At 24.1% G+C, this 17390-nt stretch overlaps 1 protein-coding gene across 1 annotated transcript in view; it reads left to right on the top strand.

The window, feature by feature from the left end:
• Nucleotides 1–16317, top strand: part of LOC128669073 (putative uncharacterized protein DDB_G0286901) — a gene marked incomplete at its 3' end in the record, with an annotated part of 55010 nt that extends 38693 nt beyond the window's left edge. The window contains exons 3-4 of the mRNA XM_053743257.1: nucleotides 11789–13618; nucleotides 14854–16317. Coding sequence (XP_053599232.1) covers nucleotides 11789–13618; nucleotides 14854–16317 — 3294 coding nt within the window. The remainder of the gene's footprint in view (nucleotides 1–11788; nucleotides 13619–14853) is intronic.
• Nucleotides 16318–17390: the final 1073 nt, after the last annotated feature.

Genomic DNA, 17390 nt, shown 5'->3' on the forward strand with positions numbered 1-17390 from the left:
AGGACAACTAGCCAAAAGGAGCTGTGTTCGAACCCAGCAGGCGTCCAGGATTTTTTCATCATTTACTGCTATCAACTCTTGTTTCTGAATTTGTAATGCGTTCGCGCGGTAATAACCAAATCGAAAATTCGGTATTTAATTTTTCTTTTTTTGTTTTTTTTTTTTGTTTTCAAGAATATTTTTTAATTATACATAACTCGATTATATATAATCATATATGAAAAGTTGCCAAATATAATTATGTATAGTTATATATAGTTATATATAATTGTATATAATTATATGTAACTATATATAATTATATTTGGCCATTTTTCATATATGATTATATATAATCGAGTTATTTATAATTTTATATGATTATATATAAAAATTTTTCCTCGGGAAGTCAGATCAAATTTTCCAGTCCGGGTAGATCAAAAACAGATTAAAATTTTTATAGAAGTTTAATAACAGACCAAGTAGTCCAAATATAGTCCATCAGGTAGACCAAAATCAGATCAAATTTTTCGATCTGACTAGTTGCTATCTTGCGATCGTAATCATTACAATTTGTATTGCAAGTATTATCATCCCTAATGAAAATGATCATCATAAAGTTCAAAAACTCAAAAATATTCGACTAAGATAAAGAAAAAATTTTCTCCATCTTGTGAAGATTAGAAATTATTTGGATATATGTATTAGGGTGTCCGTTATATACTAAATAAGATGTTTTTACTTGGCCATGATATAAACCATTTATTCGTGATTAAAAAATAATAATAAAAAAAAAAAAGTTTATTCTAATGCCGTTTAACTCTGCCTAAGTAATGATACATTCTCATATTAGTACAATGAGAAAAATTTTATTACTTGCTTCAAAATAAGTGCACAGCAATGACTAATACATATTTTTATAGGAAATTTCCCGCTCTTCAGAAAAGGGTTCGTATATTTTTTTTTGTGAATCTAACTGTTTAAGAGATATTGAAGGTCAAAGTTTGATTTGTTAAAAAAAATTAGCGTTTTTGTTTAAAATTTAATAATTCTCCAACACCTAGACATAAAATTAAGCGCTATCAATTTTTTTGTAGGAAATTCATCGCTCTTCAAAAAAGGTTTCCTACACTTTTTTTGTAAGTCCAAACATTTAAATGACATCGAAGCTCAAAGTTGATAGATTTAAAGAATAATGTTTTTCGATTAAAATTCTATAACTCTTCAGCAAACGGATATTTACTCGGACTCTTGAAAATTATTTGTCGGAAATTTGCCGCTCTACAAAAAAGGAGTCTTTGATTTTTTTAATGAACTGAACCGTTTAAAAGATATTTAAGCTTTAAGTTAAAAGACATTTTTTTATCATCAGAGCAAAATTTTGAGTAACTTTGTAAAACTTTTCTTTCAACTTAAAGTTTAAATATCTATTAAACGGTTGAGTTCACCAAAAAAATCAAAGAGACTTATTTTGTAGAACGGTCAATTTCCAACAAAAAACTGTCGAAAGCCTGAGTAAATATCTATCAGCTGAAGAGTTATAGAATTTTAATCGAAAAACATTATTTTTTAAATTTATCAACTTTGAGCTTCGATATTACTTAAATGGTTGGATTTGCAAAAAAAGTGTAGGAACTCTTTTTTGAAGAGCGATGAATTTCCTACAAGAAAATTTATAGTGCTCAATTATATGTCAAGGAGTTAGAGAGTTATCGAATTTCGAACATACACGCCAATTTTTTTAAACAAATTAAACTTTGATCTTCAATATCTCTTAAACAGTTTGATTCACAAAAAAAACATATGAGTCCTTTTTTTAAGAGCGGGAACTTTCCTACAGAATTATGCATTAGCTATTGCTGTGCACTTATTTTTAAGCAAGTAATAAAATTTTTCTAATTGTACTAAAGTGAGAATGCATCATTACTAAGGAAGGGCTAAACGGCATTAGAATAAACTTATTTATTCTCTTATATTATTTTTGGATCATAAATAAATGATTTATATCATGGACAAGTCAAAAAATCTAATTTGGTAAATAATGAACACTAAACTGTTTCAAATTAGGGGTCTATTTTTATTTTTTTGATGAACATTGAAAAATCGAAAGGGTATGTTAAAATATGGAAATAGTTAAAATTTGAGCTCTTAATATTGATATTTAGAGGTGGCTATTGATAATTTTCGATTTTTCATTTAGTAACATGGTAAAAAATACATAACTTCTGAAAAAATCAAGATACAAAAAACCTCTCCTTAAACATTCTGTAGCGAATTTACTGATTTACAAAAAAGGTCTTTTATGATTTTTGCATAAATTCAACCATTCACAAGATATCCGACGTCAAAGTTTGATAGAATTCAAAGTACTTGTTTTTGCTCGTTCTGAATTTTATATCATGTCAACTAATGAGAAATCAGAAATTCTCGATATTGTTTTTTATAGAAAATTTAATGCTCTACAAAAAAAGTCTCTTATCATTTTTTTATAAATCCATCTGTTCAAAAGTTATTGGAGCTTGAAGTCAAGCTAGAGTAAATTTCGAAATCTTTTTACTCTTCCGGTGAAACTATCGGACTAATCATAAAATATCATTGAATCTTTTTTATAGGCAATTTTATTTCCTACAAATTACCTCTAACAAATTTTTTTAAAATTCGGCATTCTCTTCTAGTTATTTCCATTTTAATATCAAGCTCTTAAAATCGATCAGAACACTTTTTTTAGGAGCTTGTCATTAAAATGGAAATAACTAGAAAAGAATACAGAATTTAAAAAAAATTTATCAATGGTAATTTGTAAGAAATAAAATTGCCGACAAAAAAGATTCTATGACATTTTATGATTAGTCCGATAGTTTTACAGGAAAAGTAAAAAGATCTCCAACTTTACTTCGAGCTCTAATAACTTTCGAACAGATGGATTTATCAAAAAATGATAAAAGACTTTTCTTGTAGAGCATTCTATTTCCTATAAAAAACTATATCGGAAATTACTGAATTCTCATTAGTTGATATGGTATAAAATTCAGAACGAGCAAAAACAAGTTCTTTGAATTTTATTAAACTTTGACGTCGGATATCTTGTGAATGGTTGAATTTATGCAAAAATCATAAAAGACCTTTTTTGTAGATCAGTAAATTTGCTACAAAAAGTTTGAGAAAAGACTTTTTGTATCTTGATTTTTTCGGAAGTTATATATTTTTTACCATGTTACTAAATGAAAAATCGAAAATTATCAATAGCCACCTCTAAGTATCTATATTAAGAGCTTAAATTTTAACTGTCATCATATTTTAAGATACCCTTTCGATTTTTCAATGTTCATCAAAAAAATAAAAGTAGTCCCCTAATTTGAAACAGTCTAATGAACACCCTAATATATATATGGAAATATATATAGAAGAAGGGGGGGCAAAATAAGCCCCCCCCCAAATTTTTAGCATGAAAAGTGTTTGGGATGAGGGGAGTGGCAAAAGGGGACATAGAGGCAAATTGGTCCTCTCTAAATTTTTAACATAAACAGTGATGGGGGGAAGGGGGGGGGGGGGGGGGTTAATAGGCTGGCTAGACTTAAAAAAACTACAATTATTTTTAGCCAAACGAATCCCTAAATTTTTTGAATTAATTGAATAGTAATTCAACAGAAAACTTTAAATCAAGTTATTTCATGATCCAAATCTTCACTTTCAACTTTTTTATCCTAAACACATAGCAAAGAATTTTAAACCATAAAACGACCGAGAAACATTAATAGAGTTTTGTTGGGGGCCCGTTTTACCCAACTTCTCAGGATTTTTTAACTTTGATTGACACAACAAATTAACACCAAAAACTCAGCAGAAGGAAAAAAAGCATGCTAAAAAATTCACACTATAGAAATTTCTTGGGGGGGAAGGGAGTATTTTGGCCCACATATATATATATATATAAATATATATATATACATACATATATTTATATATATTAGGGTAATACAAAAAATAAGAAACTTTTATTGTTTTCTCGCAAATAGATTTAAAAGTTTCATTTAGCTAAGTAAAGACGCCTGTGAAAATTAGAGCTGTTAATATTAATATTAAGAAATTCCGCATTGCACTTTTCTATTTTCATGAAAATAACATGGAAAAAATTTTTTTTGCGTCTTCTAATTTTTGTAAGTAGCTAACAATGAGTCATAGGAATAATTGGCAGGCATATTTTTGTAAGTAATTAAATGCTCTACGAAAAAAGTTTTTATCATTTTTTGATAAATCTATTTGGTCAAAAGTTATTTAAAGTTGAACACGAACTACAGGGTAATAAAAATATTACTGTGCTGCATAGGCATACTTACTTGACCTTCTCTCCGTGTATTTCGAATTGATCAAAAAATATAATTTCTTATATAATTCAGATATTAACTTTAACACAAAACGATATATATTGGAATATATATTTCATATACGTAGCACATGTTTTTATATTTGTGGGATATATAATTCATAGATGTTTGCATATATTTTGCGCATATAAATACTTCGATGCATGTGAGCAAACCAAGTTTTAAGGCGATCCCACAATGAGAAGTACCTAGATCCCTATTTCAAGCCTGGCCACCCTTCGGCAATGTACTGGACAGTACAAGGAAGTGGCACACCGAGTCTCAAGGCGATCCTACGGAGGCAAGGATCTAGACTCATTTTTCAAGCCCGGCCACTCTAGGGCAATGTAGTAGACCCTAAGGGGGGTACGCACACCAAGTTTCAAGGCAATCCTACGGAGGAAAAGACCTAGACCCATTTTTCAAGCCCAGCCACTCAAGGGCAATGTAGTAGAGCTTAAGGGGGGTAGGCACACCGAGTTTCCAGGCGATCCTACGGAGGCAAGGACCTCGACCCATTTTTCAAGCCCGGCCACTCAAGGGCAATGTAGTAGACCCTACAGGGGGGTAGGCACACCGAATTTCAAGGTGATCCTACGGAGGCACGTTTGTTAATGATCCCCCTTATTTACTAGAAAATCAAATGTTATAATTAATTTCCGATCGCAGCACCATCTCTTTATTAGAAAATTTTTTATCCTCCAGGCAATACAGTTTTTATTTTTTTTTTAGTTATTTTTTTCCTCGCCAGATTGCTCTGCCGTCAAATTATTGAAGACACCATTTTTTAACCGGGACAATGAACCACCAGGATTTTGCCACACCGGGATTTTGGCATACACCCCCCGCAACTCGATAAAACATGACGATGCATTTTTTTTTGTTTCAAGTTTTTTTTATTTATCAAAATTATATCTGTAAGTACATAGGTGATATAAAAATCTAAATAAAATCACCATTTATGTATGGTGAGTATTAATTAGGAATGATGGCTGATATGAACAGCGTCTCGAACCCTGGTTGCTGTTGTTTTGATTTGAAAGAATTGAAACTAATTCAGTACCTTTCAATTTTATAACGTGAATCATTTTTATTTATATGATGAAGACGCAAATAAAACCGAAAACCGTGTGTGGTCACCCGAATGTGACAAAAATTCAACACAATAATTTGTAATATAACTCAAAATAATGAATAATTATAAAAAAATAATGTTATGCCTGAACCAACTCTTCCGGCTCGGTTAGTGCACGAGGGCGCTAGCCCGTTTTTACAAAACGGATAAAAATTATAACCAATCAGAGGAGAAATCACGGGACAAAATCTTGAGCGAGAATGCATACACCAAGCGGAATGACAACCAAACAAATATATCGAATAAAAATAATAAGAAACAATTATTACTAAAATATACATCCAGGAAATAAACAAACAAATATTGGCTATCACTGGATTCTTTTCACGACTTTATTTAATTCAAATATATTTATAAATATAAATCCAATAAACTATCAGAACAATAAATATCTTCTATTATACATTAGTTGTTTATCCACGGGGGAAGTACAATTACAAATTTACCTTTTAAACTTAATATAAATTGTATACAAATAAAAATACTAATTTTTTTCTTCATTTTATTTTATTTACTCTTGGAAAAGAAAGACACGAGTATTCAATATACGTTTGGTATCACTGGGGTGCATACTATCAAATCATAAAATATTTTACTCAGATAAATAATACAATTACTTTTCATTTATTTTTCATAATTCATATTACAATTCAAGAAACCATATGTAACTTTAAATGTCAAAATTCTTGTTAATTTTTAAATGATACCAAAATTACTAATAATGCTCAAATATAACTTTATAATATCCCGTCAAATACTAAAGTAAGACAAGGAACTAAAAGCGCTATCTTTGTCTAATCCTATAAGGAATTTATTTGGCTTGTCTACGCACATATACCCTAAACCTTGGAACATACGCTGAATATATTCAACTTCTTATAACAATGTTAACTCATGTTCAATTATTAATCAATTATATATCGCGATCAACTCTACTGAGGGTCCAGCGATAGCCGATGCAACAAATGATAATGCAAATGACTTACCGGTGCTGACAATAATTCATTTCTGACAATAAACTTTCTTTACTCTTTTACTACGGCAATTGGGCCAAAACAATTTTACAAAAAAATTCACGAACAAAAACACGTCCTGGTTATACTATAGCCTGAGCCTCTCTAATTTTCCACGCGTCGGTATTCCGAGAGATGGTTCCCACTCGTGTGTTATCCTCTCTAATGACCTCGAACCCGAAAGTATCAATTAAAATATAATATTTAAACTTTTTACACCACCTGAGTTATATGATAATGATAAATTGAATAATATTTTCCATAAATATTAGCAAACAATACAATAATTAGTCTCTCATGATTAAATAAAAATTATTCCAGTGCACACCAGGGTGGGAGAGAAATATTAATTTTTATCCCTATTATATTGACACTCGGAAAGAAAATTCCACTGAAATTTACGACGTCAACATCGTAGTCGTGGATTATACTTTTGTTATGTTCTGGAGTCGTGTCGACTTGAGATCTGCCGGCGCGAATTATGTGAATTGGACGGGAATGTAGATCTTCGGATACATGGGTAGTTCTTGAAAGATTGAAATAACTTGATTGTTAATTAGAGAATAAATATATCTGATTTCTTCATATAAAATAGGATAGTCAGAGAATTTACTTGAAAATACACTTGAGTTTTGCAATTACTATTTGACAAATAACTTCGAGTCAAAAGAATAATATAGTTAAATTAAACTGTGAGTTGACTTGCGAGTACTAAACTGCACTGTTACAATTTTGGGTTGATGTGAGAGACTGATGCTGTAACAGGGTAAATTTAATGAACACATATAATTAATTAATTTGAATTTGAATTTCGTTCCCGCCAATAACCGGCCAACGACCTCGTAAGTTGCGAGTAGTGATGCGACTAATCACCGGGTGTCGCATGGATCACTAAGGCCCGTCCGTTCGTCATTTCCTTAGTCTAAGAAAGTGGGAATAGGTTTCCGGAGAAGTGAACTGAAGTGAAACGATATAATGGACTGCGGAACGAAAATTAGACAGAGTTGTCCAGACGACGAGAACCACCGGACGGAAAATAAATATCACCAAGGTAAATATATATGTCCGTTCACGCTTCACGTGGAACGAGGCGATTTAGTAATTATTTAACTGCTAATAATTATTTAACTGTTTAATTAATTATTAAGCCTTTAGGCCGATAATTACAATAATTAATAATTTAACAAATTACTAATGCAGATTGATCATTGACAGGTTATCAGTTGAAAATTTTTCCTGGGTGACGAGAGAGAGAGAGAAAGCGAGGAGAACATACCGGCTGAAAAGAAATTGAGAAGTTGAACGGGACCACTAGATACCTTCCTCATCGTAGGCTGGAGTTTTCTCGAGGTAAAAATTATAATTAATCAAGGCCTCTAATTTAAATATTAGAGGGCCGAATTAATTATAATTAATTTACTTAACATCTTTCTGCTGGTTGCGTGAAATAGATTGGTAACTCAAGGCCCGTCAGCTAGTTTAATCACGCGTCTCGTGTTCTCGAAATTTCCGTAAATTCTTTGCCGGGTACTCGCCATTATGTCTGAACTCTAAATTTATTTTATTCGAGGCCTCTCGGCTGGAATAAAATAATTTTCCCCGTAAATTGTCTGATAAATAAATTTGATTAAATCCAGTATCAATTACAAAAGTATCACAGGCCTGTCGGCCGCTTAAGATAAATAGTCCGTGTTGTAAAATCGTAATTTCAGGCCTCGTAACGCCAAATTACCGGCCGAATGTTCTAGTCAATTTTAACGTAATTCTAGTCGTAAATTTAATCATAAAATATTTTTAAAATAATGTTAAAATAAGTCTAATTAAAATAATAAAATCGGAAAATCAGAATTTTAAGACGCTAGAAAATTTACGGTAAAATTATGTCGAGTAAAATTTGAGAACGGATTATTTTGTCAGTAAATTGAGTTGAGTATTGAAGTAAGTAGTAAGGATATTTATCAGGAAAATTTGAGTAAATTAACTATATAAATTTTGGAAGTAAATGTTAAGGAAAATTTATCAGTGAAAAATTAATTAATTAATAATTAAATAAACATCAAAATTAATTAATTAATTAATATAAGGTGAATTAAATAAATCAGTGGAAATAAGTGAGAATTAAATATTGGTGAAATTTTTATACTGGAAATTTTATTAGTGAAATTTTTATATTGGAAATATAGAGTCTATTAATTGAGTATAAGAAAGTGATGTCATGAAATTAAATAAAGTAAAGTAGAGTCAATTAGAGTAAGGGAAAACTGTGTCTGTGATTTAGGTCCGGTGAACAGGTTAAGTTTATTTTAAATAATTATACATCCAGGGGATGATTTTTAAATTAAAATTAAGGTTTACCGTCCAGGGGACGAGTTATTAATTTAGTTAAGGTTAATGTCCAGGGGACAATATTAAGGTTTACCGTCCAGGGGATGAGATATATTTTATTGTGGGTGTGCGGGTGTGGAAAAACGTCCAGGGGACGAAAATTTAGTTTGTCATAAGTTACCGTCCGGGAGACGAGGAAATTTAGTTTGTCATAAGTTACCGTCCGGGAGACGAGAAAATATTAGTTTGTCATAAGTAACCGTCCGGGAGACGAGATAATCATTAGTTTGTCATAAGAAATAATTGTTGTCAGAAGGTTGATAAAATAAAGCAAGGTGCTTAAATTAATTAAAATTTGGATTAACATTATTTCAGCCTATTCTACGATTCCTCTCCTCTCTCACAAAATATTACAAACGACCCTGAGTAATAAATTAATTTAATTTAATTAAAATAAAATCATACAACATCCGGTTCTGGAAGGCCGAGTCCATCTTCCAGTGGCGCCCTATTATTCGACTATAATACTAGGTGCGACCAGACTTGGCAAGAATAATCTCTCTGTCATAATGTATTAGGAATCGGATTTTTATTTTCTTACACGAGCCAACACCCTAGAGAAAACTGAGGTAAGGTATTAGGGCCTTATTCCCAAAAGTGGAAGTTTCTTATCATCGTTCGACGCTCATGCTGTTATTTCAGCAGTTGGACGATCCTTTTCGACATTTTCACTTTTTCATGGAAAAACTTATTTCACTTCTTTGTTCTTTTGAAGTTTATTATTTGTCGTACAATAATTCTTATTTATTTTTATTCATCAATATTCTTTTAGAAAAATTATCGGTGATGAAGAAATATTCTAATGCATTTAAAATATCTTATCTATTTAACTTTTTTTAGATGCGTACTTATTAATATACGTTTAAAAGAAATATATTATTGTTAACAATTTTATTATTTAAATATATTGATTTGGCGGGTCTCAGATCGGTCTCTTAACATTTACGATTTAAAAATTGGCAGAGCCGTCTGATGAGGAGGCTGAGGCGTAACACTTTCAACGGTGTCAATTTTTAGATGTCTCATAATAAAACTTACTATGTAGGTTACATTGTTTACTTTTTAACATCATAATTTTAACAAAGACTTTTAGGATTTGAAACGATTCCAAAAATTACAATTTTAACATCGTAAAAAGAATAAAAAATAATCACAATTCAAAAACTATGTTTATTCCTATATTTATCTTTCTGCTTATTATTGAATAAAATGAACATTACAGTGCTGCCTCTATCATAATACGATAGAAGTAATAAAAATTACGATGTTGCTTTATACATAATTTTTAAATAGTTACTGCGTCCTCCGTAAGAGGTACTCTCGTGACTCAAGACTGTTTATTCAAATCGTTTACATGGATCTTAAAAATAACGTAGACTTGTAGGTTCTTCTGCGGCCGAGTTGTCCAAGGCGTCGGATACTTCGCACTCGAAAGTTCTCGGGTTCGAATCCAATTCCCGAAACATTAATATTTCAGTCTTTTATTCGAAATTTCTCTTCAAAGTTTACTCTGTTCTTGTCGCAATTTCTACCATAGAGCATGAAACTTTGTATTATTTGTCCAAGTATTATTTTTCGAATGAAATTTTTAATTTTACATCGTAAAAATTATGATTTTAAAGGTATAGTCCACCACTACAATAATCAATAGGACAAATGACGATGTTTGCATCGTAAATTCAACTGGAATTTTTTTTCCGTGTGTTCTCCTTTCGGTTGATATTTTGATACATACTCTACACACACGAGTGCTATTAACTGAAATGAAAATATCGATGAAATACATCAAATCTAAGAAAATTATCAAAACATAGATTTAATGCACAATAATTCTCATAGTTTCGGAAATAAAACGTAGTTAATTAAACAATCAAAATGACATAAATCTATAAATAATCATCCATTATAAAAATTAAATGCGCTTTTCATCAACTAGAAGGTGTTCTTAGGCCGTGTTTACTGGCGTTTTTTTTGGCACAGGAGCCCAAAATTTTATTCTGCGCATGCTTAAAATAAAAAAAGACTTCCATTATTTTTTTTATTTATTTGTTCACTCGCAATGTGTCATATCTGACTCCAAAATTAACCTATAATAATATTGTATAAAAATATGTCTGCTGAATCGCATTTCGTTTAGCAGATTTATTTGGATCCTGAGTTTAAAGAACAATATCCTATTTGGGTTTCAAAAGAAACACAACAAAAAATACAATCAGGTAAATTGCACAACAAATTTTTTCTGTACTAAAATAGTATCTTTAAAAAGATCTCAGCGGAGTTAAATATTGATATGAAATTCAAAATTTTGTGGAAATACGAAAGTTAAATCAATTTTGAATGTTTTAATGGAAAAAAAAGAACCAGACGCTACAGTCCAAACATGTTTTCGAAATACTATCGTTGAATTTTTGTTTGGAAAAATGACAAAAAGCTAAGTTATACATGGGGCTAAACGGACAATAAAAATCTATATTTCTTAAAAATAAATCTGGATACAGCACCCAATACTTTTAGAGAATAATTAATATTGAAACTTTTAGATTTAGAAAGAATTTTTCAACTTAGAAAAAATTTTCTAAATTACACACTTTTTTCCTGTACTATATTGTAGTTGCCACTAGACTCTCCTTAGTGACCAAATTCAACATTAGTTTAAGAGTATTTAAAATGAATTTAACGAAATATTCACAAATAATTAAATTGCTTGATCCTAACTCCTCTCACATCTTATCTTCATACGATAATTGAATAACGAAATAATTTATTTTTGATAATTTACGTTTACTAACATAGAAAAAATTTTTTCGTTAAAACTCTTCGACTGGGCGGAAACTATGCATATTAACAACACCAGTAATGAAGACATTTTTCATCTTGGAGATGAAAGCTTCAACATGATGAATTAAACTAAGGCATCAAGTGAAACTAATAATAATAATAATAATAATAATAATAATAATAATAATAATAATAATAATAATAATAATAATAATAATAATAATAATAATAATAATAATAATAATAATAATAATAATAATAATAATAATAATAATAATAATAATAATAATAATAATAATAATAATAATAATAATAATAATAATAATAATAATAATAATAATAATAATAATAATAATAATAATAATAATAATAATAATAATAATAATAATAATAATAATAATAATAATAATAATAATAATAATAATAATAATAATAATAATAATAATAATAATAATAATAATAATAATAATAATAATAATAATAATAATAATAATAATAATAATAATAATAATAATAATAATAATAATAATAATAATAATAATAATAATAATAATAATAATAATAATAATAATAATAATAATAATAATAATAATAATAATAATAATAATAATAATAATAATAATAATAATAATAATAATAATAATAATAATAATAATAATAATAATAATAATAATAATAATAATAATAATAATAATAATAATAATAATAATAATAATAATAATAATAATAATAATAATAATAATAATAATAATAATAATAATAATAATAATAATAATAATAATAATAATAATAATAATAATAATAATAATAATAATAATAATAATAATAATAATAATAATAATAATAATAATAATAATAATAATAATAATAATAATAATAATAATAATAATAATAATAATAATAATAATAATAATAATAATAATAATAATAATAATAATAATAATAATAATAATAATAATAATAATAATAATAATAATAATAATAATAATAATAATAATAATAATAATAATAATAATAATAATAATAATAATAATAATAATAATAATAATAATAATAATAATAATAATAATAATAATAATAATAATAATAATAATAATAATAATAATAATAATAATAATAATAATAATAATAATAATAATAATAATAATAATAATAATAATAATAATAATAATAATAATAATAATAATAATAATAATAATAATAATAATAATAATAATAATAATAATAATAATAATAATAATAATAATAATAATAATAATAATAATAATAATAATAATAATAATAATAATAATAATAATAATAATAATAATAATAATAATAATAATAATAATAATAATAATAATAATAATAATAATAATAATAATAATAATAATAATAATAATAATAATAATAATAATAATAATAATAATAATAATAATAATAATAATAATAATAATAATAATAATAATAATAATAATAATAATAATAATAATAATAATAATAATAATAATAATAATAATAATAATAATAATAATAATAATAATAATAATAATAATAATAATAATAATAATAATAATAATAATAATAATAATAATAATAATAATAATAATAATAATAATAATAATAATAATAATAATAATAATAATAATAATAATAATAATAATAATAATAATAATAATAATAATAATAATAATAATAATAATAATAATAATAATAATAATAATAATAATAATAATAATAATAATAATAATAATAATAATAATAATAATAATAATAATAATAATAATAATAATAATAATAATAATAATAATAATAATAATAATAATAATAATAATAATAATAATAATAATAATAATAATAATAATAATAATAATAATAATAATAATAATAATAATAATAATAATAATAATAATAATAATAATAATAATAATAATAATAATAATAATAATAATAATAATAATAATAATAATAATAATAATAATAAAATAATAATAATAATAATAATAATAATAATAATAATAATAATAATAATAATAATAATAATAATAATAATAATAATAATAATAATAATAATAATAATAATAATAATAATAATAATAATAATAATAATAATAATAATAATAATAATAATAATAATAATAATAATAATAATAATAATAATAATAATAATAATAATAATAATAATAATAATAATAATAATAATAATAATAATAATAATAATAATAATAATAATAATAATAATAATAATAATAATAATAATAATAATAATAATAATAATAATAATAATAATAATAATAATAATAATAATAATAATAATAATAATAATAATCATAATAATCATAATAATCATAATAATCATAATAATCATAATAATCATAATAATCATAATAATCATAATAATCATAATAATCATAATAATCATAATAATCATAATAATCATAATAATCATAATAATCATAATCATAATAATCATAATAATAATAATAATCATAATAATCATAATAATCATAATAATCATAATAATCATAATAATCATAATAATCATAATAATCATAATAATCATAATAATCATAATAATCATAATAATCATAATAATCATAATAATCATAATAATAATAATAATAATAATAATCATAATAATCATAATAATCATAATAATCATAATAATCATAATAATCATAATAATCATAATAATCATAATAATCATAATAATCATAATAATAATAATAATAATAATAATAATAATAATAATAATAATAATAATAATAATAATAATAATAATAATAATAATAATAATAATAATAATAATAATAATAATAATAATAATAATAATAATAATAATAATAATAATAATAATAATAATAATAATAATAATAATAATAATAATAATAATAATAATCATAATAATCATAATAATCATAATAATCATAATAATCATAATAATCATAATAATAATAATAATAATAATAATAATAATAATAATAATAATAATAATAATCATAATAATAATAATAATAATAATAATAATAATAATAATAATCATAATAATCATAATAATCATAATAATCATAATAATCATAATAATCATAATAATCATAATAATCATAATAATCATAATAATAATAATAATAATAATAATCATAATAATCATAATAATCATAATAATCATAATAATCATAATAATCATAATAATCATAATAATCATAATAATCATAATAATCATAATAATCATAATAATAATAATAATAATAATAATAATAATCATAATAATCATAATAATCATAATAATCATAATAATAATAATAATAATAATAATAATAATAATAATAATAATAATAATAATAATAATAATAATAATAATAATAATAATAATAATAATAATAATAATAATAATAATAATAATAATAATAATAATAATAATAATAATAATAATAATAATAATAATAATAATAATAATAATAATAATAATAATAATAATAATAATAATAATAATAATAATCATAATAATCATAATAATCATAATAATCATAATAATAATAATAATAATAATAATAATAATAATAATAATAATAATAATAATAATAATAATAATAATAATAATAATAATAATAATAATAATAATAATAATAATAATAATAATAATAATAATAATAATAATAATAATAATAATAATAATAATAATAATAATAATAATAATCATAATCATAATCATAATCATAATAATAATAATAATAATAATAATAATAATAATAATAATAATAATAATAATAATAATAATAATAATAATAATAATAATAATAATAATAATAATAATAATAATAATAATAATAATAATAATAATAATAATAATAATAATAATAATAATAATAATAATAATAATAATAATAATAATAATAATAATAATAATAATAATAATAATAATAATAATAATAATAATAATAATAATAATAATAATAATAATAATAATAATCATAATAATAATAATAATAATAATAATAATAATAATAATAATAATAATAATAATAATAATCATAATAATAATAATAATAATAATAATAATAATCATAATAATAATAATAATAATAATAATAATCATAATAATAATAATAATAATAATAATAATAATAATCATAATAATAATAATAATAATAATAATAATAATAATAATAATAATAATAATAATAATAATAATAATAATAATAATAATAATAATAATAATAATAATAATAATAATAATAATAATCATAATAATCATAATAATAATAATAATAATCATAATAATCATAATAATAATAATAATAATAATAATACTAATAATCATAATAATAATAATAATAATACTAATAATCATAATAATAATAATAATAATAATAATAATCATAATAATAATCATAATAATAATAATAATAATAATAATAATAATAATCATAATAATAATAATAATAATAATAATCATAATAATAATAATAATAATAATAATAATAATAATAATAATAATAATAATAATAATAATAATAATAATAATAATAATCATAATAATAATAATAATAATAATAATAATAATAATAATAATAATAATAATAATCATAATAATAATAATAATAATAATCATAATAATAATAATAATAATAATAATAATAATAATAATCATAATAATAATAATAATAATAATCATAATAATAATAATAATAATAACATACGTATAACATACGAGGTTGTCAATTTCACTGCAGATGAAAACGACTTCCTTATGCAAATTGTTCATAGTCATGAGAATAGGCATAAGGGAACGTTTTTATATAAGGCAGCAATCTACGCGGCAAAATCCCTCGGTCTTGGAAGAGTAAACCCTCTTATCGAACTCCCTAAGGAGGAATTTAAGAGGGTCATCAGCAATGCTGAGCAACAAAAACTGCTCAGCACACATATGGACAAGTCCATGCACAGCGTGTTCTTTAAACACGTGCGTGAACATGGCTTGTCCGAGCAGCTGACGTTTTCCTTCCTCAGGTCAGCTGGCCTGATGTCTGAGACCGAAGGATATATTTTTGCCTGCCAAGATGGTGTTATCAATACTCTTGAATACCGTGCTAAAGTGCTCCAGATGCAGCTACCCGACACTTTGTGTAGGGTGTGTAAGCAACATCCTGAGACGCTTATGCATCTGTTGTCAGCATGTCCTGTGCTGGCAAGAAATGCATATGTCCAGCGTCACAATGCTGCTCTGCGAGTACTTTACTACCACCTAAGACATACTCACGGTATCGATAAAACACCAGTGCTGCCTTATCTGCCAGGAGATATTCCGCAAGTTGTTGAGAATGACCGTTGCCGTATTTATTGGAACGTGCCATTCGCAACAACGCGGAAAATCGATCACAATAAACCTGATATTGTGCTCTTTGATAAAACCGCTCGTGACATTTATGTTATCGAGTTCTCAGCACCTGCTGAGTATAACATCACGGTTAAAGAAGAGCACAAACACGAAATATATCAGGATCTCCTGTTTGAAATTGGCAAACTCTACCCAGGCTACCGTGTCAAGCTTGTCGTACTTATTGTTGGCGTCCTAGGAGGGATGAAACAGACTTTTGTGTCTGCATTGGCTAAAATCCCAACTTGTTCTCCGCAAGTTGAGTTTTTGGCATCGCGGATGCAAAAGGCTGTTATTCTCGGATCCCTCCGTCTCCTAAGGCAACGAAACTTGGCCTGCTGCGCATGCTGATCATCTTGTTGATGAAGCATCGCAGCAGT

Source organism: Microplitis demolitor, chromosome 2, assembly GCF_026212275.2.
Source record: "Microplitis demolitor isolate Queensland-Clemson2020A chromosome 2, iyMicDemo2.1a, whole genome shotgun sequence".
Taxonomy (NCBI): Eukaryota; Metazoa; Arthropoda; class Insecta; order Hymenoptera; family Braconidae; genus Microplitis; species Microplitis demolitor.